Below are 27,884 nucleotides of genomic sequence, written 5' to 3' on the forward strand. Positions count from 1 at the left end.
TTCTGTTTGTGTCTATGGTACAGAAATGGCTCATGAGAGGCATCATGCCTGTCAGTTCTGTAAAATGCCTTTAAAAGAGAATTTTAGTACCACATGACCTGAATGTTGTTTTTTAATTTAAACAATGCTTAGCATATAAATGTCAGCTTTTTTTTCTTCACTTTTATCTCTTACACCCTTCTAATATTCTACATCTAACTAAAACTGTTGGGTTACTACTGTGGCAAAGCTTAGCAGCTACACAGAAGCTAAAGCTGAAAGAAAAATGAATTACCAAAGACTTGAGCTAAGTCTTGAAGTAAGTACTTTGCAGTAAAAGATTACTCAGTACTGGATGGGATAGTAAAAACAATCATGAAAGTTCAAGATGGGTCTATTTCCACTTTAACAGTTTACTGGAAACTTATGCATTTCTTCCCCACCATAGGAGAAAGAATTTTTAAGGCGAGCCTACACCCAAAAAGAAGTCAAGTCATTTGCATGTATAAACTATGTTTCTTTAGTGGTATGTTACTGTACAGCAGTTGAGGGGGGGGAAAAAAAAACTTGATTTCAATACAAGGCCACAGTTGTAACTATATCCTGAAGTTACAAGAGCAAAACTGCAGTTGTTGGAGGCTTTCTTGCTCATAAATGGATTCCCAGCAGCAAAGAAAATTCTTCACTTCACTCAATATCCACCAATTCCACTTCAAAGAAAAGTTTGGCATTTGGTGGTATCCTGTTTGCATAAGTTAAGGAAGCTTATAAAAAACATAATTAAATTTGACTTATAAATCAAAGTTAAATGATTTACCACCTGTTCTGTTTCTCAAGTGTCAGTTTTACATTTCACTGACCCATTTTAACAACCTGTATTTAGTATGTAACCACAGCTGCTGTTTAACACGAGTGGTCATAAGAGACACTCAGTACCAGTTATACAGATATGCCTTTTATCATAAGACATAGTTCTCATTATTCTGTTCTTAAGATGAACAGCTGAGTTTTAAATTAACTGCTTAAGTGTTGTCTCTCTTTTTGGGACTCTATCACTGGTCTCTCTCGGGGAAGTCAGAATGTCTTATTTGAAGACAAATACTGGAATAGAATGATTTTTCTTTTTTAGACAACTATTTAAATTGTCAGTACAGAAGATAAGAGCAGGAGAGGAAATCACTTCCCAGAAAAATCACTTCACCAGCAGGAAGGGTGGACAGGAAATACAAAACAGGACTGCAGCAAGAGTTCTGCAGGGATAGCTCAATTCAATCCCATATTTCGGTTGTAAACCAGAACCTTCTAAGACGACCAGTGCTTCTAACCAGTTTTAACTGCTTTCTATACATTAGCAGCAGAGGCTTTTTCCCACATTTCCCTGCTAAGTACCTCCATTTGCGCTGTGGGAATAAGCATTTAGAAGCAGCAAGAATAATAAAGCTGGCAGACATCAATGGAAAGTTATCCCTGTTCTCAGCTGACTGTCAGCTGGAATGCAGTATGCCCCAGAGTTGTTGTTCTTCAGGACAAATGTGCAGTTGCATCCATCACTGAAGTAAGTTCATTGCATTTGTTTATGGTCCTTAACGTTCAAACCTGCTACTAGCAGCAAATGAGCATGCCCCCTTTATATTCCCCTCTGCAATGCAGCTTCTTCTGCAATGCAGCTTCTTCTGCCAAGCATTTCCAAGTTACTTAAAATAGTAATGAGTAATTGATCATGAAAGGATACTTAGCATCAGGCTGCCCTTTCTTGCCATAAGCCCATTCAGGTTCAATTTCCAGTTGAGCTTTCTCTCCTTTACTCATTGTTAAGAGAGCTTCATCCCACTAAAAAAACAAAACAAGAGTCTTAATGCACTGAAGAAAGTGCATTTTATATGCTTTCCCAACTTGTTTCTATAAATAACTGCGCAATAATGCGTAGTTCTTCCCTGCTTGTTCACCCACCCAAGAGTATACGCTGTGAGGTAGTTTTACATAGTCTTTTTACATGTGGAAACATTCACTCCTGCCTCATGTTCCCTGCTCCCAGATTAGTCTCGACTGTACATCATACTCTGGGTTCATGATTTCATGTTGTAAAGATACCAGTAAACTGATGAAGTAAACGTTTCGCATGTAGACAGCACATACTGACTGGTTGGCCTCTCCCTCTACACCTCAGGTTTCCCTAGTAGTCTGCATTGTCAATGGATTAGCCTTACTTTAAGGCTGATGCCTAAGGACTCAGTTTTATTTCAGCACTTGTCCTGCTTCAAGACTCACACTGCCTCACAGCTACTGTTCAGTTTAGCACTTATCAGCATTTCCCAATGAACAGCCGCTACTCAGGTCCTGTAACTGCTCAAGAAACATACCTGGCAGCCATACAGAACAGGAGTGCTGCACCAAGAGACTAAAGAGAAACCCAGGTGACTGTTCCTTTTGCAGCACTAGGCATAAGCCCAGGGACATTTTCCCCTTTCCAACTCCCATCTGGAGTCAGACATAAAGGCCTTTTTCCTGCGTAGCAGCAGCATGGGAAGTTCTGTGTATGAATATATATATTTTTTTTAGTTTTGCAAGCATAAGATCTTCTTATCTTGTACTAACAGCCACCAATTTCACCGTTGGCTCGGCGGCAGCAGCAGCAGCGAGATGCACGGTGAAGCACTTCATTTGCGCATGAGCTGATATCTCCCAGACACCAAGTTTACACCAGTACCTGTGACTTCAAGATTTAAACAAGCACATGAATGTGCAGAAAATTTGATTCTTCTACTTAGTACTTTAGGCTATCTTAGATAATCCCCTCACACTGCTTCTACCTGCATTACTGTAACTGTCAGTGCTGGATACAGTAGAGGAATTACAGCAAGCCTCACTGAACAGGGTTTTCTTTTGATTAGCTCTTCAGGATTTTGAAGAAAAATTTCGGAGAACAGACACTATGCAACCTATTTTCAATACATGACAGCAACTACAATCTGATATTTCAGCATACAGTTCAGAGTTAATGGATGAACTATATGCAGGAAGAGGCAGGTGAGGTGAATATGAAAAGATGCTGACAGAAAAAAGTATTCTGATTGACTAACAACATATACTGTGCATGTGTACAGGGTTAGAGCCCCAGGAACCCAATAAATAGTCTTGTCCATTCTGCAAAGTGCTACACATAGATGCACAAGAGACTGTACTTGTCCAGAGGAATGTGTAGTTGGAAAACTGTTTTCCAAATACTACTTAACAAGAGAAATGACCCTTAAGATGGATGAATGCATCTGTAAAAATATTACACCCTGCTGATGCAAAAGCTTTCAACTTGCCTTCTTACCCCCACAAGAAACAGCAACAGCAGCTCAAAATTTGCATCCTAGTGATAAATTCTGCAGACTGAAAAAATCTTTTGGATTTTGAGGGAGTCATTAATGGCTTACTTACACCTCTGATAACTTTTCCTATGCCAACTTTGAAACTTAAAGGTTTGGCTGCTTTTTTCTTCTTTGAACCTGAAAGACAGTTTTATGTTCGTTTGTTTTAATATCAAACCAGCACATACTGTACTTCCATCAAAAATTACTATTATGATCATGCTTTACATAAAGATCTGTTTTTATAATATTTTTATTTATAGCACACTCACAGATTTCCTGATGGTTCCTATTATTTATTCTTTCACTCAAAATAGGAGCTCATTGGGTGAAAATTTAGTGCTATGCAGTGATTGTTTTTATTAAATATTCAAGTTCTGCAAAGAGCTGAAGTTGATCTGTATCCTGCAGAAACTGATCCAGTGAACCTAGAAGACTCATTTCTGCACTACTAAAGTTGAAGATACATGCAATAAATGCAGAGGTGAAGCAAAAAAAAAGTCAATGGGGAACCAATTTTGCTTTCAATAATGTAGAAAAACAGATTATAAAACAAGTAAGACGGATCAGAGACAGCATCCCAATGACAGCTTTGCTGTTCCTCTCAACCATGTTAAACATCAGTGCTGGAAAACAGGAGTATCTGTTATTTTCCTCAGAATTTTCGGTTATTTTCCTCAGAATTGTACACCTAAATCCTCTGATCAAAACAGTGACAAAAACACTAGTATACTTGTCTGAAGTACCAGACTGTTTCAAAGCACTGTTGCAAGGCCTCCACACTTAAGGGTTTATTGCAGAAGTACACCAAGAACAGCCCATCTGGAGAAGCCAGCTACACTAGCTACACTTTAGATTAGCTAAAGTACCCGAATAGGAATCATCTTTCCTCTTAAGTAAGTCTCAAGACTGACCAAATGCCTGTATTTCACATTATCTGTGGCCTGGAAAATACTAAACTTGAGTTCTGGCAAGATGCACCAGGTATCACTTTACACAAGCCAGTCCTAAAATAATGCCCTGCCTTTGCTCATGGAAAAACTGACTAAGAACGGACTGCAAGGACACTGCCAGTCAGCTCAACGAGATGATGGTAAAAGCAGTTTATCAGGACACTGGCCACGCAAACCTTCAAGAAGCAATGCCCTGCCCAAGACTGCCCGATGAGCCCTGCTAACCTCCTCCCACATATATGAGGCAAAAGCCAAATGCTCAGTATATACGTGACCTTACTTGTTTGAATATTGGTATCAAAGACTGTTCCGTCCTGTAATTTTCCTGTATACCAGCAATGAACAGTGTCTCCTTTCTTCGGGAAGTTGGTCTTATCACCCTTCTTTAAAATGGATTTGGTATATTTTGGTGGACCCTAAGTTTATTAAAAAAACAAGAGTTAGGACTGCTTCGTTACCTGGTCTCGGACTACGTTCAAGACCGCACAGCCACGTAGTTCAGGAACGAATGAACATGACAGCGCGCTAAAGTGCGACATGTTTTACAGCATTTGGGGGTTACTGCAGCATGGTGACAGTCAGTAAGACAGAAGGGTAGGTGCAACGGTGCTGCCCGCTGGGTAGAGCCGCGCGGGCTTCAGGAGCCTCTTGCCGCCCCGCAGAAGCCACCTACCTCCTCGACGGCCTCCTCGGCCTTGGCCGCCTTCTCCTTGGCCTCCTCCGCCTTGGCGGGCTTCGCCTTCTCCGCCGCCTTCTCCGCGCCCTCCGTGCCCTTAAAGCGCTGCGAGGGGAAGGGGGTGGCGGCCGTCAGCGCCCGGCCCGGCCCGCCGCCCCCCCGGCTCCCCCAGCCCGGCCCGGCCGCACCTGCGTGTGGAAGAGCTGCGTGTAGGCCGCGATGAGCTGCTCCTTGTTCGCCGTCTTGGCCACGTTCTTCACCTGCCCCAGCAGCTTGTGCTCCGCCAGGAACTGCAAGACACGGCCGTTAGCGGCGGCCCCGGCCTGCCCCAACCCCCCCGCCCCGCCGTGCCGCGCCGCGCCGCCCCGCACCGCCTGCGCCGCGTGCTCCTGCAGGAACTTGATGATGTCCTTCTTGGGCAGCGCCTCGCTCCGCAGCTCCTCCGCGCTCCAGGGCTGCGCCGGCGCCGCCGCCGCCGCCATCTTCCCGCCCGCCACCTCCTCCTCCTCCTCCTCGCGCACCGCCCGCCCTTCCCGTCGTGCCCCGGGAGGCGCGTGGCGGGCCGCTGCCTGCCTTTCCCAGCGTGCCCTCGGCGGCAGGACTACAGCTCCCGGCATGCCCTCGGGGCAGGACTACACTTCCCGGCATGCCCTCGGCAGCAGGACTACACCTCCCGGCATGCCCTCGGCGCAGGACTATATTTCCCGGCATGCCCTCGGGGCAGGACTACACTTCCCGGCGTGCCGCGCGGCCGGCGGGGGTTTTAAGCGGCGGCGGCGCGCGCGGCGCCGCCCTGAGGGAGCGTTGGGAGGGATGAGGGGGGGCGGCGGGCGGCAGCAGCGCGCGTTACCGCGGCCCGGCGGCGGCCGCGCGCCGCCCTGAGGGACGATGAGGGGCGGCGGGCGGCAGCGCACGCTGCCTCAGGCCTGGCGGGCGCCGCGCGGCGGGGAGGCGCGGCGGGAGGAGGCCGAGGAGGAGGCGGCGGCGGCCCCCGAGGCGGCGGCGGCGGCGGCGGCGGCGGGGGGGTTCTGCGCGGCGGCGGGGGCCCTGTGGATCTACCCCACCAACTGCCCGGTGCGCGGCTACCAGCTGCGCATGGCCGGCGCGGCGCTGCTGGCCAACACGCTGGTGTGCCTGCCCACGGGGCTGGGCAAGACCTTCGTGGCCGCCGTGGTCATGTACAACTTCTACCGCTGGTTCCCCTCGGGCAAGGTGCTCTTCCTCGCGCCCACCAAGCCGCTGGTGGCGCAGCAGATGGAGGCCTGCGCCCGCCTCATGGGCATCCCGGCCCGCCACATGGCCGAGATGACGGGTACGGCCGGGCTTGGCCGGGGCGGAACGGGCTGCTTTTCTTGTTATTATTGGTTTTGGCAACCCCCGTGGGCTGCAGCTTATTGCAGCCTTAATAGCTGCGTCGGTAACCTCTGGTGAAGCGCAAACCCCTGTCCGAGGCGAGGTAGGCTGAGCGTAGCGCCGAGCCTTGGCGGGGTGACACCTCGGTCTTCCTTCTACCTCCGTTTTCCACCGTTTTGGATTTACTGTTTTATTGCAAAAAATCTTCCCATCTATTGCATTCACCCCCCCCCCCCCAAAAAAAAAGTAGGAATAGCATCAACATGCTGTTAAAACACGCTCGTTTCCCAAAGCTGGTGTTGGCCGCCAGCCCTATTAGTCCTTCTCACCTCATGTCTTTTGCCTGCTCTGTTCTTCGTTGAACGCATTAGTCATGTTGCTTGTTTTGTTTTCAGGGGGAACCCAGGTCCTCAATCGCAGGGAGCTATGGGCCGTCAAGAGAGTCTTTTTCCTTACGCCGCAAATAATGGTGAACGATCTCTCTCGCGGAACTTGTCCTGCTGTGGAGATTAAATGTTTGGTGATCGATGAAGCCCACAAAGCTCTCGGAAATCACGCCTACTGTCAGGTAACACTGGAGGGACAAACGCCACCCGTGGCACCTGCTTACAAAAAAAAAAAAAAGCTCAGGTTCTCTTGAAAGTGTCGTCATTCCTGTGGGGATGTTCTTTAGTTCCTTAGCTTTGAAAAATGAGCAGAGATGAAACAATGCTCTGTGTGATCAGCACCTTGATTTTAAGTACAAGCTATATTAAAACTAGATTAGATGAGATGGGAATTTGACTAACATCTGAATAAAATTGTAATTTTTGTTTCAAAATTTTTTTTTATAGCAGAGGCTATAAAATAAAAATAAATATGCTGTTTATTTCAGGTATGTTCATATTTGCAGGTGTACACTGGTATATTTATGCAATGGTTGAATAACTCCTAAATGGAGGGAGGAATTTTTTCAGAAAAAAATGTGTTTTTTTTATAGTGCAAGTTCTTTATCGTAAGTGAAATGAATTCAAAATTTCCCTTTAAAACAAAGCTTTGTCTTGATTAGGAAATAGTGTGTTACAGTATCTTGGCTTAATCTCCTAACAGTATGTGACTCAAGAGAAAATTACTGTTTTATGTATTAAATTGAATGTATGTGGAGTTATAGATGGTTGCTTACTAGGTCTTTAGGTGAAAGTAGGTGTTATTTAGTGCTTGTCTAACTTGATGTGCTGGAAAAAAGACAATAGCTTGCTAATTAAAATGGTACATGTTGGCTCACCATTGTCACAGTTTTTTCCTCTACTCTCATTTTTCAGAACATACAGTAACTTCATTTTCAAAGAATTTAAGCTCATTGGTTATTTTATTTCAAAATACTGTATAAAATGTTTCTTAATTTTTTTGCTATTGCGCTAATTGCTCTGTGACATAGAGCCAAGATTTGTATTCACTGACATTGGAGTTATCTTAAGTTATAGAGGAAAAAAATTTTTCATCAGCTTTTGTCAGTCCCTGTAACTGCAATTAGGAGGCTTTCTTCTTGCTTTTTGCTATAAGCATAAATTGAATTCTTCTATTGTCTTTAGTCTCTGTCCATTTATTTTCTGTTACTTTTATATTTGTTATTATTTCTATTTTTTTTCTCTCTCAGTGCAGAGCAAGACAGTTGGTCAGAAGGAACAGTGTTTGTCCCCTGATAGTAGTGGCGGAGTTGAGCTATGCAGGAAAATGAAGTGGAGGGGCAATTTGGCTGTTGCTTGAATGTTCAGCAGCTAACCTGATTATCACGTTTTTGGTGTTGTGGAGGATTGTAGGGTGAGAACTTGGGAGCTGTAAGGAATATTCAGATGTTTTCCTAATTGCTACTGAAAATTTTTAAGTCGGACTCAGGTGAATGCTGATTTTTCACAGCAGCTTTCATCTAATCTGGGTTCAGATTAGGTGGAACTAATCATCTGCAGTTTACTTCTTTTAGAGCATTTCTTTGAATTTATTTTTTGGCAGCTTATTTGGGTTAACGTGCTATTAGTCTTTTGGTTAAATCAAATAAAAAATCATTTCATGTAACTTAGCAAGTTTACTCTTGAGTGGAATTGGGCTAACATAATCAAGATGAAATGTTCTTGGATAAAAATATTATCATCTGAGGAATTTCTGGTTCCTATTTGAATTTAGACCTACTCTTAAAACATTTTGTTGAGCCTTTACCACTTAGTTGATACTTTCATCAATGTAGTTTGTATCTGCAAATAGTCTCTTGCAAGGGTATTAACGTGAAACTTTCCTCTTAGGTTGTGAAGGAACTAAGCAAATACACAAATCAGTTTCGGATCCTGGCCCTAAGTGCCACACCAGGCAGTGATACCAAGGTGGGTCGAACCTCCTTTCATGGTTGGAGTAATGGTTTTAACAGAAGCTGTTTAATACCAATATGAATACCGAGGAGGACATTGAAGTCTGTGAGACGGAGTTCCGGAGAAGAATTGAAACATTTACAGTCTATTAGTTGTTGAGTGTTTGTCTTTTTGTTGCTGTAGACTTTATTACTTTTTTCCTGTCCTTTCTTAAAGGGAATAAGATTATGTGGTGAGATGGCTAACATACCTTTTGCTGTTTGAGAATGCACATCTACTTGAACCAAAAAGAATGTATTCTCAATGCAAAATGGCTTTCTTATTGCGTACAGTTTATTGGATAAATATAAATATGGCTGAAGTTTTCAGTCTAAGGCAGGTAGACATCCAAATTCACTCTAAGAAAAAGCTAAGTAGCTTGACTTTTATATGGAGCTTTTCGAGATGTTAATGCTTGACAAAAATAAGTGCTATGTGAATTGTTTACTGCTCAAAAAGTTTAATATTAAAGGGGAGCTAAATAGAGAAAACTTAAGAGTTTTATTAGACTTTCTTGGTCTTAATCAGCAAGACCTAAACTGCATGATGTTCTTCTGGGTTGGTGTGTGGCAGTGGCTGTAGCTCTGTCATAGTGCAGGCAGTGTATATTTAGGCTACCAAGTACCAGCTTGACATGTCCTGCAGCTACAAGAGTTCTCAACTGTTACAGTACTAGTACATCTGGCACCTAGCTCCTGGTAATGGCTCATGCGATATTTCATGGCACACCCAAGCCTGAAGAGAGTAGTGTCGCTTATCGCTAAGGCAATTGCATGATTTTTCCATTCACAAATTGATCATATATGTTATTTACCTACTACTTAAGGTCCTTAATTGGAGAGTCTTTCATTTTTCATCCATTTATATAGACAGTAAGTACCTTTTCCTTACTATTATATTTGAAGCCTATTAAAATACCAAATAGTTACTTTCATGTGCTATTGATTTGCATCACTGGAGTGATAACAAGCATATAGGATCTTTTCTTGTGGCTTCTCCAATAGGCTGTGCAGCAAGTTATTTCCAACTTACTCATTGCGAAGATAGAGCTATGTTCTGAAGATTCTCCAGAAATTCAGCCGTATTCTCATGAGCGACGTGTGGAAAAAATTGTTGTTCCCCTTGGTGAAGGATTAGTAGAAATTCAGAATGCTTACATCCAGGTGAGTAGCTGGATTTCTTTGTTGTTTAATGGATCGCATCACTACAGAAATAATCTCCCTTCCTATTTTAACATCTCCAGTCTAGTAATAACTTCCAAAGTTAATGCTTTCCTATGTGTTTCACATTGTCTTTGAATATAAGGCAAAGAAAAAAAAACATAGTTTCAACTACAGCAGCTACTGTTTCACTTTGCACTGATGATAGGTATTACCTTGCAATAACTTAAAGCCCTGATGGGAAATTTGCTATCAAATTAATTTCTCATCCTCTTTCAGGACTCCTTGTAAAAATGGTATTTGAGACCTAAATTGAGGGCCTCTTTTAATTTGTCTGGAATTTAGTAGTATTAAGAGGTTGGGAGTTGCTGTGTTTGTGTTATCTATGTTATTGTCAACCGTACATAAATCGTATATTGATTAAAATGTTTTTTCTTGTTAAGAATAATTGTTAAAACTTTAACTCCTCTGGAAATGTACATAGTTTCCCTTATTTTTTTTTCTTGTGAATATTTTTTTTTTACCAGTAGCTACTGTTCAAATATAGGGCAGATTAGCAGGTAGCAGAACTGTTAGCCAGTTGATGGCTAATGGTCTGTCTTCTCAGTGGGGTATTAGCAGACACGTTGTATTAATAAGCCATTACTCTAAAGTTCAAAATGAAGAGCTGTTTTTTGGTAAGAACCATAAAAATTTAGGAATAAGTTTAGCATGGGACGGTTGCCCTTAAAATATGTTTTTTGGGTTAAAATGTTTAATGATTATGCTGTAATCACTGTGAAGACCACTGGAAGGCAAATCTGCACCTTCATTTTCTATATTTAGAGTTAGCTTTTTTAGACCAGCTGTTTTCAAACGGGTAACCTTAGAGCTTATTTAAATGAGAAAGTTCCCCCGATAAGCCAGAAAAGTCTTTAAGAATTGTTTTTGCATCCCTACAGATGCGTCAATGCTCATCTTGATTTCGAGGATATAGTCTGAGGTTTTTTTGCTTTTAGATTAAAGCTGAAATAAGCTTGTAGGTTTGACTAATCTGGTGTAACTGTGGAGTATGGACAAACCTTCATTAACTTCGATGGCTGCCACTGTGGCTTCAGTGGTTTCAATTTCCTTTCTTTGATCTGACATTTGCATTTGAATTGCTACTTTAATTGGAACATAAGACTTCTCTTGTGCACACACTAATGACACAAAGAGTGAAGGGGTGGTTACCCAGTCTTTTCCAGCGTTCTGTTTTCTGACTACATGGGCAAACCATGTCCTAATATTAAAGGTTTTGGCACTTTCAAAAGTGGCTTCTACACCTCAGATTTTAGAGGTGTTTCTGTAGCTGTGCTGTTTTCTGCAGAACAGCAGTGGGCCTCTGCCATGCCCTTAAAGTTATCTTTTGTAGCGTTTAAAATGCTGGTGTGTTTTGGCTTCTGAGTGCTTTGTGCTTTGGTATCACTGAGTATGTGAGTGCAGCCAAAAAGAGTACATGCTGTGATCCTTTCCTCCCCAAAGGAATCCGTCGCGAGGTACATTCTGAAGGGGACCTGGGGTTGGGAGGAGAGAACTCAAATACGTACGTCCCTGTATTAAATACTGCTTCTCTACAATTTGGTTCTGAATCCCCTCTTAACTCCTTCTGTGACTCCAGTGAGAACTGTGGGCGACCACGCCGAATACTTCACCCAGATGGGGCTGCAGGTGACTTCTGCAGTGAGGAGGAGTATGAGTTTGCCAGCAGACTTGCTGCCTACAGCACCTAGCTGCATAGCTCCATGTATGTGGGTTAATTTCAAAGCATTTTGGTGGAGGGAAGTTAAGTCTTTTGGGTATTAGGGTGACCGTTTCAAATTTGGGGCTAAAATGGGTTTTGTGAATTCAAAATAGTACCTTGGGACTTAGGTTGTTTCCATTCAAAGGAAAGGTGGCAATAAAGAGATTGTGAAATACTGAATTCTAAAGTAAATGTTAAAAAAGTAGTCAGTGTTAGAAAAATAAAGTCCAGGTGTACTCTCTGCACAGTAAAATTAGCTTTAATTTTAACAAACAGTAACAGTAAACAAGACAACATTTCAGTGAAAATGGAGGACAGTGTAAAACAGCACAACTCAACAATGCTGGAAAAAATTATAGTTATGTTTATATTTGTATACATACAATAAGCAAGGCCCTGAGTATCACAATAACTGGAATAAACTTTTTAGGCACTAATGCGTGTTTGAAAAATACACAGTATGCAGGACAACATTTTATCTACTAAGGCTACTTCATTTAATTTTCCAAAATGTGTGAATTATGTTTTATTATCTCCTTTTAATAGTGCAAATCAAGTACTTCAAATTAAAAATGAAAATCCTTTGACTAATGGCTTACAAAGTAGAGCAATAGATGGATGATAAAATACCTATTCCAATAACAGGAGTTAGGTAAGCAGGCTTGAGAAAGTTTTCAAGCTTTCTGAAATGGTATTTCTGAATAATAGTAACATTTTCTTGGCATTCATTGGTGTAGCTATTAAGTATGCTCTGTGTCTCAATGAAAAAAAATGCGGTTCTTAGTGCCCTTCTTTGTGAGGGCATTTATAGGAGTTGGTAGAGTGTTCCATAGCCATAAAGTGTATCTTCAAACTTAAGATTAACTGGTTCTTTCTCAGCAGCATAAGCAGTCTAACATAAGTCGATATAAATACTATCTCAGAATTCACAGTTTTACATAGAGCAACACTGAACACTTTGCTGTGGTTAGGATATCAGCACATTCAGATAAACAGCTCATTTTTATATTTTAGTAACAAGAATGTTTCTATACCGTACCCACAAGCAGCTGAGTCACAGAAATATTCAGGTGAAGGTTGCCTATGGAAAGAGATGTACTATAGAGCAAACACTTTTTTCAACAGTTTTTTATGTAAAATATATACAAATTGCTTTCTGGCAAGAGGATTTAATTGCTTCCTATAGCTATTAGACATTTCTTGTATAAAAGCATCCATATTATTTCTATAACTGTCAAAAACAATCAATTTGCAAAAACTTCTTTAATTTGCCATAGAATTTTGTCAAAGGTCAAAATATATTTTTTATTTGCCTTTATATAAAAAAATTGTTTTTGGACCAAAACAAAACCTGTTATTTAATGCATCCCTGGATCCCCCATTTAACTCAATTGAAAGCTTTTATTATTTTCCATTAACTTGTTAGCTTTTACTTTAATACTGGCTGGTGTTTCTAACAAAATGAAGAAATGTTAAATATAAAGCAAAGCTAAAATAGCTACTCTAGCTGGTCAGTAACTTGAGGGGTAATCAGACAGGAAACTATTGAACATATTGAAGTCAGAGTATTTTTTCCTGGCTGTGATCCTATGTCTTTAAAAAATTGAAAGGAATAAAAGATGCGAGACAGGTATCTTTACCGTCTCGTCCTGTTAAGTAAGAGATACCTTGACATGCATTTACACTGTCACATCATCAAAAAAAAGTGGTTCCTAGTTGTGGCCACAACTGACACAAGCACTTGTGTTGCCACCTAGCAAACCAGAGTAGCCTCCTGGCAAACCAGATCCGACAGCTTTCAGGGGAAGAAAACGAAAAACAAACCACAGTCTTTTGAGATTTCTCTCCCCTTCCCCCCAAGTGAGATCAGTTTTAAAATCCAGTTAATTTGTGACAGTGCAAATGTTTGTGTTGAACCAGTGCAGGATGTCTGAAGAGCTGGAGAAATTAGAGATTTGGAAGAAGGAAGTGAGAATTGCTTATTTTTTCCACAAACGCTATCAGTTTAATTGTGTTAAAAATAAGGCTTTTCTCCCCCCGCCCCACTTGCTGTTTTAGCGAAGTCGTCTTTGTGGACAGCAACCACGAGAGGGCACCTTGCTCTTGCTTAAGTGGGATCAACCAGCTTCCAGCCTGTATTTTTCTGCCTGAGCTTCACAGTAAGAGGTTTTAGTTTGAAGAATAAGGTCGGTTTTGTGCAGTAGAAAGCCTTGTGGAGCTGGGAGGCTTAAAGTTCTTGAGCTGTACTTTTTTTCATAAGTGCCATATAAATCCATTTTGTTTGCCAATTAATAGGACTGCGCTCTAGCAGACACTGGCTCTGGTTGTTGTGTGTTGTTTTAACCAAAGAACACAAAAGCTCTAGAGCCTAAATCTTGTAATTGATAAATAATGCTGGTGATATGATTCTTGTAACTTTATATACTTTATTTAAACTAATTAAATTAATGTGATTAAACTCTACTATCAGATCTTTAAGGGGAGAGGTTAAGGGATTTCTAAGAACAAAATTATTTGTAATCTGGTTCTAAAGTGCATTAGGTGCTCTTTAATTGTAATATGTAGTCAAATTTGAATGGCCCTTTCAAATTTTCTGATGCATTTAGAAGTATACAAGCTTTTCTTTGAATAACCGCATGCTACCCTAGCAGTTCTCTAACTTGAAGAACTACCATATGTCACATGGATGAAGGGTAAAGGAAACATGTTGCAACATGGAAAATTAGATATTAGGAAAATAATTCTCACAGTGAGAGTGGTCAAATACTGGAATGTGGCCCAGAGGGGTTATGGAATCCCCCTCCCTGAGGATGCTCAAAAATTGACTGGATGAGGCCCTTATCCGCCTGCTCTACCATCAAAGTTGGCCTTTTCCAGCAGAGGGTTGGACCCAATGACTGGTAGAGGTCACTTCTAACCTAAATCTTTCTATGATTTTATGAAATATTTGTGTCCTTTTTGTAACTTTAGTTATGTAGTACTGCTAGAAAAATTGAGCATAAAAACTATAACATACTGAGCATAATGGATTACTTCAGTTGCAGTGTATTAACATTCAGCAAAGTTGTATTATAAGACCGTAGTATTCAGAAAGCTGAACAGCTGAGCATGGTACTTTCTATTCGTGGATGCCACATACAGTCATGAGATTGCTATGAGTGTGTGAGTAAGATATACCTTAACTTTGGCTATCAAAAGTTTAATGAGCATTAGGATTGTTTTGACTTCTTGGTCTCTTCTCATGGTTTAAAAAAAAAACAACCCATGCTTTGGTTAAATGCTTTCTGAGGTAAGCATTAAGAGTCTCTGCTCCACAGGTGACAGCATCAAAACTAGTCAGCATTGGCTTAGTTTTGCTCCTTGGATCAATCCCAGTGGCCTAAATCTGGCAGTTTTCTTCAAAAATGAAGACCTGAAAGTTTTTCTTTGAAAGCATAGTGTACATGTGAGGTGGTTTTAGTGTGTCCCCCATATGAAGCCCCTACAGTATCCTTCTTCTGCAGCTGGTGCAGCACTACCTGCCCCAGGGCATAGGCTCCAGGATCTCCCATAAGACAGTCCCAAGCCACAAGCAGTTTAGGGATGCTAATAAGTGGGTGGGAGGGAGAGGTCTCTATCTCCCTTATTTTGTTTAAAAAACAAACAAAAAAAAAACAGATAAGGTGAACTAATCTTAAAGGTGTTAAAAATCTCTGTAGCAATTATTTTAAAATTGTAAAATTTGACGTAGGAAATTGTGTACATTTCAGGTGTTACTTCTGTATGCTTATTAAGGTGTTCTGATTGTCTTGCTAAATGGCTAAAAGCCACTTTTCTAAATTTTTTGAGTGTACTCTAGTCTCACATGGTTCACTTGCAATATTCTGCCATGAAGTCAAAACCAAATCTTGTAACTGAGGGGCAGCAGAAACAGGAGACTATGGTCTTTGAAGGAACCATATTTCATTGAGTCGGTTAGCAGCAGCTGGATTCGTATATCCTGCAATGATGAATGTATCCTGCAAACATAACTCGGGACTCTCCAGAATTTCCGCCAGCAGGTTTATCTCCCTCATTATGGAGTCTTCATTGATGATTCCTCTGAAGCTCCTGCAACAATCAACTTCATATCAAGTTCTTTTTAAAATCCACAATTTTTCCAGAGCCTAGAAATTCCTCCTCCTAAGTTATTTAGTCATAATTCACAGATGATGCTACCTCACTGTGATTTATTTCAGAGATAACATTTTCTTATTAACTCAGCATTTTCAGTGGTATGTCAAGCACTCTGTTCACAGCTCCATGGAATATTCTGTGTTTTGAGATGCTTCTACCTCTCACGTTTACAGAAACATTATTTTCCCAAGTAAATTCATAACTGTTATTTCCTGAATATTCCAGTTTCACAAAGCAAGCAGCTTTTAACAGTTACTGAAAATTGTGTTATTGTTAGCTTTTAGAATTTAAAATGTAATGTGTCCAGATTGAAAACTGCATTTTTATAGCTGGTACTAGAACAAAATTGAAATGTTTCTTACCTACTATAAACAATAGTAGAAGGCCACTCCTCAATGATTATGTCCGAGTCAAAAGGATGAGGCGGCTGGTCCTGCAGTACTTCGGGCAGGTAGTATGCTACTGTCACTGACTGTGTCAGCTCCGACTGAGATTCATTTGTGTGTACTATAGTCACAATGGGTATTGTTATCCCCAAGTACAGTCCTGAGGAGACATACGTGACTCTTAGAGAATATGAAAGGAGGCCTGCATACTGTGCTCCACTTCTGAGCTCGTACTGAATAATACAGAGTGAATACCGCAGAGCAGACAAGATTTTCATTGCTGAATGGAATTCAAAGTAGGATGGTTTAGAAAATGTCTTTGTGTATTCCAAGTTGGAAGTAGCATTTTACTATGTCTTGTAATGTGCATGTGTGTATTTTTATGTAAATATATATGTGTATATGAGCTACATGTGCAAATCGATGGGTGCGCATCTGTCTAAAATGCAGTATTTGGTGAGCTCTTGTATACGTAGAGCAGAGTTTGACTTGATAACTATATTTGATTCTTTCCTCCTCTAAGGGGGCTGTGTTTATAAACTGCAGTTATCTCATTTTTTAAGTATTTGAGAGCAAAGAATGTAGGCCTTTGCTAGACAAGGGGGCTGTGTTGCGGCTTCATCTAGGGGCTGTTGCTAACAAGCGCCGCTATACACGTGCGGTGCTGTAGTAAAAGGTTACAATTGTGATGGTGCAAATAATAATGATGATTTGAAGTGAGAACTTTGCTTCTGTACACAGCTTGGAAACAAAACCTCTGTGCACTGTTCTGGGGCCAACATTATTTTTAAGCCATGTTAAAAATGTTAACAGAATGGGGAGAGTGGGAAAAATACCTGATGAAGGAAAAAGATTTGAGATATTTCTAGCTTGTTGGAAAAAAACAGTGAAGTTCACTTGATAATAACACCTAAGTACCTTTATAGAACAAAGCACTGGGTATTGCAGTACTTTTTAATCCACTGGAGAATGGCAGAAACAACTGATGGCTCTGAGTTGAAACCAGATGAATTTAGATTGGAAACTAGTTACGTATTTTTTGATGCAGGTGTAACAACATCGTGGATTTGCATTCCTTTTAAAGTATTTGAGTTAAAACTGGATTATCTTTTTGGAAAATGTGTGTCAACCACACAAGTTTTTGTTGTCCATTCAAACATGCACAAATTAAGTATTACGAGCTAAAATCAGGGAGGCAAGACTTTATGGTCTCTTCTGGCATTAAACTCCGAACAAGTTCTTAGAACAGGCTTTTTAAATACTGTTGTGAAAATTAAATTACTAAACTTGTATAGCAAAAATGTTTATTGCTGAGAGTTTACAAAAACAGCCAGTTTCAGTTCCCAAGCAGCTGCTGTGGTCAGAATGGCTTTGGAAATCAGTTCAGTGATCACTCGCCTTTTGACACTCTCTTCTAACACATGCACAGAAGGAGACGCACTTCATTTCAAATTCTACTGGAAAGGCTACATTGCAGGAAAATGTTAATATAGAGAGGGCGGTATATTTGGAAAAGGTTAATAAAAATATCCCTGTAATCAGGAGGAGCTGGTGCATAAATACTATCACATTTTAATTTTAATGTAAAATTGTGGTAGCCGGTTACCTGAGGAATTCTGCTCACAAATGTACCTCATCAGCTTCATGAATCCCAGACATATGCTCTGCTCGTACTGTTTTTCTTTCATTTTTATACAAGCCCACTTGGCTTTTCCATATTGACGTTTTTCATAAAGCACATCTCCAAGCTGCAAACACAGTAAGATAATATTTTTATAATATTTTATATATAATAAAATTTTATATAAATAAATTTTATAATATTTTAAATATGCTATTTTAAGATAATCACTTAAAAAGAACTTCACACAGTATTTCAGTGCTTTGCTTATAACATATAGAAATCAGCTTGTCTGAATGTAGAGGATGGCAAGGAAGAGGAATGATTTTAAGTCTCAGTATCAGCTATAACTTAAGTGCTATCAGCTATAACTTAAGTGCATTCTGTTTACTATTCAGTTCACAGTATAATGAGTTTTACAAGCGCTTTGTTTCAAGGTCCAAGTTGGCATATAATATGTAGGTATACAAAAACAATGCAAAATTTGTGCACATGCATCTTAGTTGAATATGAGAATAACTATCTTTTTTTCAATTGTCAGTGAAATGACCTTGAAATGAACGTGTATGTTTTAATCCTCCTCGTATAAATCAAGAAAGGATATTACTCCGGCCTTGGTCAAAAATATTTTTTCAGCAGACTCTAATATAGGTGGTTTTCCTTCAAAAATAAGGAGCTGTCAGCTTTTGCACTTGCAGTATTAAATATTTAGTTGAAATTAACACTGAAAAACCTTGGGTTTTTTAATCTGCACTTATTACAATACTACTGAGAAAATGCTTCCAAGCAGTTCCTATCTTTGACTTCATTAATGGACATCTAATTAACAAAATTGCGTTAGGAGTCCCAAACTGTTTAGATATAATACACTCACTGAAGTAGTGATATTGATAAATTTGAATTATGTGGATCTACTTAATGTGACAGGAAATCTTCATACCTGGTTAGTAAAGATTTTCTTGGTTTATCATTTATTTAAGGTTGGACACTTGGTTGCACATTTTCTGAGCTATAAACAGTTTGTTGGACATTAATTTCGGGTTTTTATTAGAGGGTAAGATGGCTTTGTAAATCATATTTTGTTTGATAATGATCCATGATACAAAAGGACAAGTTGGGTTTTAAATTGAGATGTTAATCTCTTTTGATTACTTTTTACTGAATGTTAATTAACATGACTGTGTAACAAAGCAACTGCATTGATTTTAGTGACCCAAATGAGCATTTTATGTTAAATGTCAAAATGTCAGTTTAATTTGTTAAATTAATTCTAAAATGATCACACATACTATAATTCCTGACCATCTTCTGACTTTCCTGCCACTTTCTAGTTATTAAAAGAAGAAAAATTGACACAAAAAATGGCAATGTGTTAAAAACAAAATGCCCAGCTACCTATCCAGTTGTAACACTAAAAATAATGACTAAAAATAATTTTATAAAGGAAAATAGTTTTGAGAGCTAGGTATGAATACTGAAAATACTGTTAAAATCTCAATTGGGAATGGAAACATTACCTTTTCTTTGCGCTGGATCAGAGTGAACGGGATGGTCTGTCTCTCCTGGGGATTGTTATTTCTAGTCAGCTGCTGAATTGGCTCTGCCATGTCTGCAACGAAATCATGCATTTTCAGTTTCAGAAGGGAAGCTATAGAAAAAAGAATGAAATGTGTTTCATTTTATTTTCTCTCAGTTAAATTTTGGGGAATTTTGTGTTTAGAACAAATTTAGTTTGGTTTTCAATATGAACAGGAATAGCCAATTGAGTTCTATTGTGTGTGTACTGCGAAATAGAGCAGATTTTACTCTTTCCTCCTATGTTCCAACCATGCAAGCATCTGTTAAGGCTTTTGATGATGATAAACATTAACCTAGAGATGCCTCTGGCAGTTTTCTGGTTCTGTGCAGATGATATTGCCAGTTCTAGCAACTCTTTCCATGTCGGATTAATGTGTATTCACACTAAGAAATATATTGAGCTGCCTCTTCTTGTTCACATGTTCTAGAAAACATTACTGTGGAAACTGTGTCATCTCTAAAAGATGTTTTGCATCCCATATTTTACTTTTGAGCTTGAAATTATGCAAATTTCCGTGCTACTTGTTAATCAGAGTGGTTGTCAGGTGTGAAGCCAGTGCCATCACTCAGCAGTGCCTAAGCAGCCGGTGCAGTGCAGGCAGGGCTGAGATGGGTCACGGCCCTGGGCTAGATCCGTGTCCTAGCTAGCTCTTGTTATTGATACCCAGTTACGACGTTGCTTTTCTCTGGGAATCATCGCTAGCAGTGATCCCTGGGAGTGTTACAACTGAAACTCATAGAAAGTGCTTTCCAGCTGTGCTGCCGTGATGATCCAGCTCCAGTGCACGTAAAGTGAGTATAGAAGGAGGCTGAGAGAACTGGATGCGTTCAGCCTGGAGGAGAGAAGGCAAAGGCGGAGGTGGGACCTAACTGCAGTCTCCGTTACATAATAGAGTGTTACAGAGAGGACAGGCTCTTCCTGGAGATAGTGGTAGGCTGAGAGGCAGCAGACATGAGTTGCTGCCTAGACAATTGAGTAGGTAATTTGGGGGAAAAAAACACAGTGAAGATAGTCAAACACTGGGTGGGACAGCGGCCCAGAGATGTTACGGAACCCCCCGTCCTTGGAAGTGTTTAAAACTCAGCTGGATGAGCAACCCGAAACCTGAAAGTTAGCAGCTTAACTTGGAAACTAGCCCTGCTTTTAACAGGAGGTTAAACTAGAGACCTCCAGAGGCTCCTTCCTACCTAAATTTTTACATGTTTCTGTATTACTTAATTCTATAGATAATACCTTTTTACTGTAGATAATGTTTATCCTTTTTTAAAGAAAAGTGCTGAAACCATAGCTGAGGGAAGCGAAGGAGTCCAATTAAGCTAAAGATATAAGAAAAGCAAACTTAAAATTCCTCACTGTATGCCTCACTGAAAAACTACATCTTAGGAAAACGTGGTGGTTTAGCAAAGAAATTAGAACACAGATTTGTGTGTATGTGTGTATTAATACCGCCGCTTCTCTTTGTAAGATAGTTTTATCTATGTGCTGTGTCTGATTAGCTGCAAAGTACATTAGGTGAAAGGTTTTATTTCAATTTGGACGAGGCAGAAGATTTTAAATTTTTGATTTATATAATAGTGAATATTAAGATTGTAGCATAACTGAAAAATAAACCACAAACGCAGGAGTGGAGCAAAGCAAGCTTCATAACTTGTTTTCTGTCTGTCAGATTCCATTATCCCTGGCTGAAAAAAATGGTTTAGTTTTCTCAAATTAGTCAGAGCTGCCGTAAAGCACTAGTAAGGATTACGTGAAATGTGCCGGTTTTATTGGACTAATCAGGACACCTTGTATTTTGCGTGCTGCTTATGTTTGCTGCTTTCTTCTGTTTGAACAAGAAGGGCATTGAGTATGGTCTTAAATCCGAGCTCTGACACTGCTAGTGGTGGGTCATTTAGTGAAGGAGACCAAATATTATTGCTTAACTTTGGTTGAAGAACTCTTAAGCACCTGCATGCCTGCTTGCCAAAACGGAGATGAAACTAAAATGTCCTTTGACTTTTTGAATGATTCTCACATTTTGTAAGAAATTAAGTAGGGACCCTATCCTCTACTTCCAGATGCAGCACCACTAGCAATCATCCCTAGTCTGTGCTAATCACTACACTTCCCAGACACGCTCAAAGGGAGGAAGGGAACTAGTGCATCGTCTAGGACTTCTGTTCCCCTGCAGTTCTGGGGTTAGGTGTGTTTGCCACTATGGTTGCCTTGACATCAATTCTGACTGCAGCTCATAAATATATTCTGCTTAAAAATTGATCCCTGACAGAAAGGCTTGGCAATTCTGTGATATAAGGTTAGTCTTAGGAACTGAAGGCTGGACCCACTCTGTTTTTGGAGCATCTCTTTCAAAAGAGTCGGTCCCTTGCCTCTCAAGGGATTTAAAGCATGATATAGGCATTTATATACTTTGATAAGGGCTTAGAATTTTTTTTGTACTGTGTTTGAAAATCTGCATATAAATGTCATACTGCTTCACGGTATATATCAAACACATGCCTGAAAAGGAGCAGAAGCTTCAACTGAAATGAGATCCCCGCTCTCAGGCATTTTAAATGCCTCACTCTCTTAAGTGGAAGAAGCAGCAAGATGTGGGGAGGAGTGTATTATCCACATTTCAGAGAAGAAAAGAATTAAGATGCAGAAGAATTAATTCAGCCTAGATCACTTAGTAAATCTATAACTGAGTTGGGAATCAAACCCACATCTCTTGGCATCCAGTGCAGGGGTTTTAGCTATAAGACTATTTGGAGTGGTAGAGATGTTGTTTAAGCATTTTTTTAAATAGTCTTTGAGAATTTAACAAGTAATAACTGACATTTAAAGTTGATCTCTTTGGAGACTGAAAGTAAAAATGGAAATAAATTAGACATCCAGCACTGAATTTTCAGCAGAGTACTCAAAGGCCGGGAAATGTTAAGACTCTAGAAAGTTTAACTCTTTTACTGATAAATATGATCACATTTTTTTCCATGTTAATGTAGAACATACAGGACTAAATTAGCGAATGTCCTTTCAGGAGTTTTATTTTTCAGTTCGTGGATCTATGCCTGTCTGTCAGTGCACTGCCGAAGCCCATCTTTGAATATAAAATTAATTTTCTTATTTTTTATTTCATTTCCATTTTGAGTGCTTGCTTCATTAGCCTTAACTGAATGTTGCAAAGGGGGTCATACAGCGGTGGGATTAGCCAATTTACTTTGGGAGCAGCAGAAGTTAAACTCAAAAGTATTTAATTTTTGATTACTGATTTATTATGAGAGCCCAGCTCTACTTGATTTCAGGTAGCTCCAAGTTCAGCTTCAGTTGTTTTGTATCTGGGACAATTTAGAAATGTTATGAATTAGACTTCACACATTAAATTTGGCATCTAGGAAAGGAGGAGGCTGTAGCATCAACATTTGAAGGGGGGACCCCCCGCAGAGTTTGCCGGAGAACCGATAGGAGTGAAGCAGGTAATGCAGCCGAGGAGTGAGTGGCTGCGGCAAGAGAAATGGACGGAGCAAGGAGCTGGGCTGAGGAGATGCTCTCCAGAGGGAGCTCGCTGCTATTGCGGGTCACCGAGTCTGTCCAGGGAGAGGCCTCAGGATGAGCTCAGCCACTGAGGTAGGAGAAAGAGGCAAATCTTTGCAAAGGGATTTATGGTGATAAGGTGCATTTGACAAGACTTGTACGTAGTAGCAAGATTGAACAGTGTTTGAAATGTTGCATGTCTTAACGTGTGCCTGATCAGACCTGCCGTGAATTTCATTTAAGTGGGGTGTACTTGCCAGGTGCAGCTTAATGTAAAGGCCCACAAAACTTTATCATTCTAGAAGAGAGGAGACAGCCTTTGTCATACTAGGAACCAAGTCCTCATACGGAAAAGATCCACTGAACAATGTACTATGTATCCTGGAGAGAATAATCAGGAAACAGCTCTGGGAGGTGTCTACAAGCACTCTCTTGCAAGCAGTCCCCGTGCTTGACTACGAGACTGCACCACTGGGATGAGCCAGTGATGGTGCCTTTGTAGTCCTTCCCTGCCCAAGTCCTTTGACAGCCAGGTGCTAAGGCTTTCCAGCAGCTTCTGTGCCACTTGTGTGGCAGCCTCTGCATGAGAGGTGTATTTGAGTTGTTGGAAAACCATGTGTAATTCAAGCTCCGGAGTCTGATCTGGAGCCAGGACACCTGATCTCAGAGAATGCTGCTTTTTACACTGGGTATCTTAGCTTTATACTTTAGCAAGTGGATGATTTTGATGGGTGGCAACTTTTCTGAGCTTGTTTGTTAACCTTGTATTGAAATCAGAATTGAGAAATTTGAAGTAACTGCTATAGCATGTCTTCTGCTTCTACTGGTAGTAGATAAAATGAAATCAAGTTTTCAAGGCAAGAAGGTTAGATTATATCTTCCTGTGTCTTTAATTTTCTTTCACCCTTTTGTTGAGAAGTGTGGCATAGTCCAGTGAGTTAGTCTATAGGGTTAAGCTCTTAACAGTGATAAATTGATAAGCTGGTGTCAAAATCTTGTGAAATCTTGTGGGTTTTTTAGAAGGCTTGTGATGTTCCTGTTATTCACAAAAAGATGTAACAAAAGCTAAAATGCAAATCTTTTTGAAACATATGTTGTCATCACAGTACAAAAGAGGTGTCAAAGCTTGTGGGAGTTGAGGGCTATCGATGAGAAGGATGGCATTGGTCTTATTTTGCAGATTATGTCATTAGACTACAGAAAATACAGTCTGTTGTTAAGGTCTGGGGTGCTCTGTCTACACAGCTGCCCATATGGCTGTAAATAGCTGGCTTAAGTAATGGTCTTGGCTTTCTTAAACTGTGCCGTAGTGACGCCAGCTGCTTGCGTGGGAGGCAGAGAACTGGTTTGCTCCCTGCTGAAAGGGAGGGTTTCGCTTCGCGGGACGTCATCTGTGCTTTCCCTGCATATTTCCTGAGGCTCAGCGACGCTTTAGCTGACTGGTGTGCACTAAATACAGATATTAACAGTTAACATGAACTTTAGGCCACGTGAACTAATCTGATGAACTCCTAGGCTGCTCTAGCTGAGACGCAGTCCACTCTTGACATATCCACTCCCTTGTTTTTAAACAAACACTTTCCTTTTGCCTGACTCTAGCAGAGCACCTTACCTGCTTAGGTTTGCTCCTAAGTGTCATCTGGCACCTGATTCCAGGAAAAACACAGACTGTTTGACCTTATTATACTTGGGAATGCAAACTGACATTGCTTCATGTAATAAACTTCACTGTGAAGGGGAAAACACGTACTATTTCTAGAAATGTATCAAGATCCTGCTGTAGTCCTCTTTCTACTAAAGGTCCAAGGAACCACAAGTATCTTGATGCGTTGGTATGTGTCTGCTCCATTTTCTGAGACTACCAGAAGGTCTGAACTCTTTCATTTCCCCCCCTATAACATGCACTACCTGACTTGTAGCGCTGTTTCTGTTACAGATTCCATCCTAGCCCTTAGCACCATCTGCAAAACTAGTAAAAGAGACCCGGATAATACCTCAAACACCATTTGGGGTGTTTTTATTTTTCTGTATTTGCTCAGCACTGCAAAGACAGAGTAACTAAAAAACATAATGTAGTAACTAAAATGTGGCAAAATATTTCGACACATTTCCTAAACATAATATCTTGCCCATTAAATCTTAGTGAAGCAGGGCTTTGAAATCCTTATGTATTAGTGTCTGGGATATTTTTGTGGGCAGGAACCTAGTTTCCTTATAGGCACAAAGCTGCTCTTAGGAGCAAGCCAGTGTGCACGTCTTGGTGCCCCGGTTGCGCGTGCCTCCCACATGCTCTCTGCTCTCCCTCCCCTTCGTCTCTGCAGCGTCTGGGGCCTGATTTTAACACACTTGCTGCAGAAACAAGCCAGCGTGGCTGCTGGGGTGTGTATTAAATCTATGGGATTACCTTTCTTCTGGGGCACTGCCCTCAAAGACTGCTAAAAAAGGCGATCATGAGAACCTGGCAAGCCAGTGAACTCTGCTCACATACAGTTTCTTTAGGGCCTTTTCTTTTTTAAAAACCTGAAGGGTAATCAATAATTAATTTCCCTGTTAAAACATTAGAAAGATGAGACTTCAGGCATGACTTGAAAAGGAGGGAGAAAATAAGGCTGTATGCTCTGTGTTGGGATATAGAGAGAGTTTTTAAATAACTGGTCGTTTCATTTTGGTAGTGTCTAACGCAGTCTAAGTGTCTGCTGAAGTCTTGGAGACCTCAGGCAGGGAAGGGGGGGGGGGGAAGGATCCTCCTTCCCCACTTCCCTCCCTCTTTGAAGGCGATGTGTCTGAACAGCAGAGACGCTAAAAAGCTCTTTATTTCTCACCATGAGAAAATGCAGCTGAGTTAAGGTTTCTGAGTAAAGGAAGTTTGCAGTTACTCTTTGCCTGTTGGGAGTTACCTGGCTTGTTACAAAGAGTCTGCGAGAGTAGGTCTGTCTTGGAATTGCAAAGAAACAAGTTTTAACACTGTAAGCCTGGGGGGCTTACTGTCAAGGAGAAAAAAAAAAAAAGCAAAGCAAAGTCAGTCCTCTTATTTGCTCTGCGCAGTGTTTCGGCTCCAGCGGTCAGCTCAGACAGCCGCTGGGCAGTCAGAGTGCGGGATATTCTTAAGAAAAGCGGAGTTTGGAGGCGGTCGGTTAAACTTTAAATCGGAACCGCCGGTCCTTTCGGCATGGCGAACTCCCTCCCCATGCAGTCAAGCCCCTGCTTCCGCAGCAGCCCCCCTAAGCGAGGGGGAGAGGAGACCCTCTGCCCCGGGCCATCCCCCCCCCCCCCGGGCCGGGCCGCGCGGGGGCTCTTACCGCGGGGCACGTCCACCTGGTGCCCCCGGCCCACGCTCTGCCAGAAGCTGAGCAGCCGCTCCTGCTCCTCGTCCTCCATGCGCTCGGCCTCCTCCTCCAGGCTGCTGCCGTTGCTGTGGTACGCCGAGTCGGGGCTCTCCTCGGCCAGGCCGTCCAGGTCCTCCAGCGTGATCATCGCCGGCGCCCCCGGCTCCGCGCCCGCGCCGCCCATGCGGCAGCCGCCCGTCTCCATGGCCGGGGCCGCGAGCAGAGCCGAGCCGGGCTGGGCTGGGCTCAGCTGGGCTGCCAGCGCCTTAAGAAGGGCTGGTGCTGCGGGGACCCAAGCGCGGCCCCGGGGCGGGGCGGCGGGAGCGGGGTGGGCTCGGCCGCCCGCCCACCCGCCCGCGGCCTCCGGCGCTGCCCCCGACCCACCCCGCGGGTCGCGGTTCCGAGCAGCGGCAGATGCTCTCTGCCCTAGCCGTCCTCCCTGCCGGCTTTTCCCCCACTGCTCTTCATCTCCTGTCGGTCCTCTATTGCAGTTCGTGTTAGTCCTTTGTCGTGATTCTTTGTTTCTTTTAAACCGTGATCGAAAGCCGGATTTTGTCCTGCAAGATCGTTCCAAAATGACTATGGTTAGGAGCGCAAAAAGCCTGGGGCCGTTTGGTTTTTGCAAGCTGGGAAGCTGATAGCTGCGTGATTTAGTAATCGCCAGAAAGAGGTGCGTTAGCAGAGCTGTTCTGCGGAAGGCTCCGAAGCATCCCGAGCAGCACCCAGGCTTGAACCCGGGGGCTGTGCTGGGCAGGTGCTTCTGTCTGTGGTTGTCTTTCACTGCATTCCCAAATTGAAACTTAATGGGAAAGAGGTGTTGCGATCCTTCGTTCGCAGACAGGAAAGGGAAGCCTCTGGGCTTTTAAAATTTTCAGTGGGAAAATAGTCCTCTCCCATACACTGCTGAGGAGGAGGAGACCAAAGTCTGGGGATCGAACTCTTGGCTTTCTGCGATGTGATGCTAAATTCCTCCCCCCTCCTTTTTCTGAGCAGCATCTTTCTGCCAGCCTCAGCCTCTGTTACCTAACCCCAGGTGCAGTTCTTGGTGGGACAGTGAAGTGTTAACTGCCTTAGAGGTGAGAGACACGAGCCCTGACTCTGTACTTCTGGCATTAAAGACTGAAATGCTGCTATTCCTATAAAGTGTTTCTTGTACCCGTAAAGATGACTAGCTGAAGGACATTGCTTGTCTGAGGATTTGAAAATGGAGGAAAAATTGCCAGTGGGAACGTCCTGAAAGCACACTTCTTTTCTTACTGAGTGAATTTAGCATTTGGGTTTTTTATTGTTGTTTTGTTTGAAGAGTGGAGTGCAGTGGTTGGCTGCAGTAAATGAGGCGGATGGTTCTGCAGGGAGGACATCTGACCTCCCGTCTGTGGACCGTGTGTCAGCATCACGGACTGACGGATCTGCGAGTCCACAGGGAAGGCAAATCCTTGACAAGTGCTTGGAGATGATGCTTCCTTAAGCGTTTTGGTCGTCTGCTTGGTTTGATTTCATGGTCAACTACCTAGTGTATAAAATCACAAGATTCACTGAAAATGTGCTGAAGTGGGCTGTATTTTTTTGACAGTTATCAGACTTTCTTCACAAAGATGCTATTAAACTTTGTTCGTGGGGCAGCTATGTTGTTGTGGGTAGATACATGTTTTGACTTTCTTCAAGGTGTTAGTCCAAGTCTCAGGTAATG

The 27,884-nt window shown here is 41.7% G+C and overlaps 3 protein-coding genes across 3 annotated transcripts in view; 1 reads left to right on the forward strand and 2 right to left on the reverse strand.

Moving 5' to 3' along the window:
• Positions 1–475: 475 nt before the first annotated feature.
• FKBP3 (FKBP prolyl isomerase 3) lies at positions 476–5,594 on the reverse strand. The gene is made up of 7 exons (XM_026117912.2): positions 5,336–5,594; positions 5,153–5,254; positions 4,962–5,069; positions 4,569–4,704; positions 3,406–3,473; positions 1,712–1,809; positions 476–721 (listed from the first exon to the last, which is right to left on the reverse strand). The coding sequence occupies exons 1-7, from the start codon at positions 5,579–5,581 to the stop codon at positions 667–669; spliced, it is 813 nt and encodes a 270-aa protein (XP_025973697.2). The 5' UTR covers positions 5,582–5,594; the 3' UTR covers positions 476–666.
• Positions 5,595–5,692: 98 nt separating this feature from the next.
• The window catches only part of FANCM (FA complementation group M), an 81,437-nt gene continuing 59,245 nt past the window's right edge, over positions 5,693–27,884 (forward strand). The window contains exons 1-4 of the mRNA XM_026118220.2: positions 5,693–6,276; positions 6,713–6,885; positions 8,594–8,671; positions 9,700–9,858. Of these exons, the coding sequence (XP_025974005.2) occupies positions 5,853–6,276; positions 6,713–6,885; positions 8,594–8,671; positions 9,700–9,858 (834 nt within the window). The 5' untranslated portion in view covers positions 5,693–5,852. The remainder of the gene's footprint in view (positions 6,277–6,712; positions 6,886–8,593; positions 8,672–9,699; positions 9,859–27,884) is intronic.
• On the reverse strand, positions 11,861–26,511 carry LOC112993918 (heme-binding protein 1-like). Its single transcript, XM_026117925.2, has 5 exons — positions 26,168–26,511; positions 19,297–19,388; positions 17,765–17,906; positions 16,135–16,318; positions 11,861–15,706 (listed from the first exon to the last, which is right to left on the reverse strand). The coding sequence occupies exons 1-5, from the start codon at positions 26,397–26,399 to the stop codon at positions 15,535–15,537; spliced, it is 822 nt and encodes a 273-aa protein (XP_025973710.1). The 5' UTR covers positions 26,400–26,511; the 3' UTR covers positions 11,861–15,534.

The sequence above is a fragment of the Dromaius novaehollandiae genome, chromosome 5 (assembly GCF_036370855.1).
Source record: "Dromaius novaehollandiae isolate bDroNov1 chromosome 5, bDroNov1.hap1, whole genome shotgun sequence".
In the NCBI taxonomy this organism is placed as follows: domain Eukaryota; kingdom Metazoa; phylum Chordata; class Aves; order Casuariiformes; family Dromaiidae; genus Dromaius; species Dromaius novaehollandiae.

Bases quoted from the DNA above. Each gene is read 5' to 3' on its own strand.
- FKBP3 (XM_026117912.2), bottom strand. From the start codon at position 5,581: ATGCCGGGAGCTGTAGTCCTGCCGCCGAGGGCACGCTGGGAAAGGCAG. The intron at 4,705-4,961 runs GTAGGTGGCTTC...TAATAAACTTAG, and splicing joins CCGAGGAGGCCGTCGAGGAG to GGTCCACCAAAATATACCAA. The intron at 1,810-3,405 runs GTAAGTAAGCCA...TTGTTTTTTTAG, and splicing joins TAGGAAAAGTTATCAGAGGT to TGGGATGAAGCTCTCTTAAC.
- LOC112993918 (XM_026117925.2), bottom strand. From the start codon at position 26,399: ATGGAGACGGGCGGCTGCCGCATGGGCGGCGCGGGCGCGGAGCCGGGG. The intron at 19,389-26,167 runs GTAAGAGCCCCC...ATTTCGTTGCAG, and splicing joins CCAGGTGGACGTGCCCCGCG to ACATGGCAGAGCCAATTCAG. The intron at 15,707-16,134 runs GTAAGAAACATT...TGATTGTTGCAG, and splicing joins TCTACTATTGTTTATAGTAG to GAGCTTCAGAGGAATCATCA.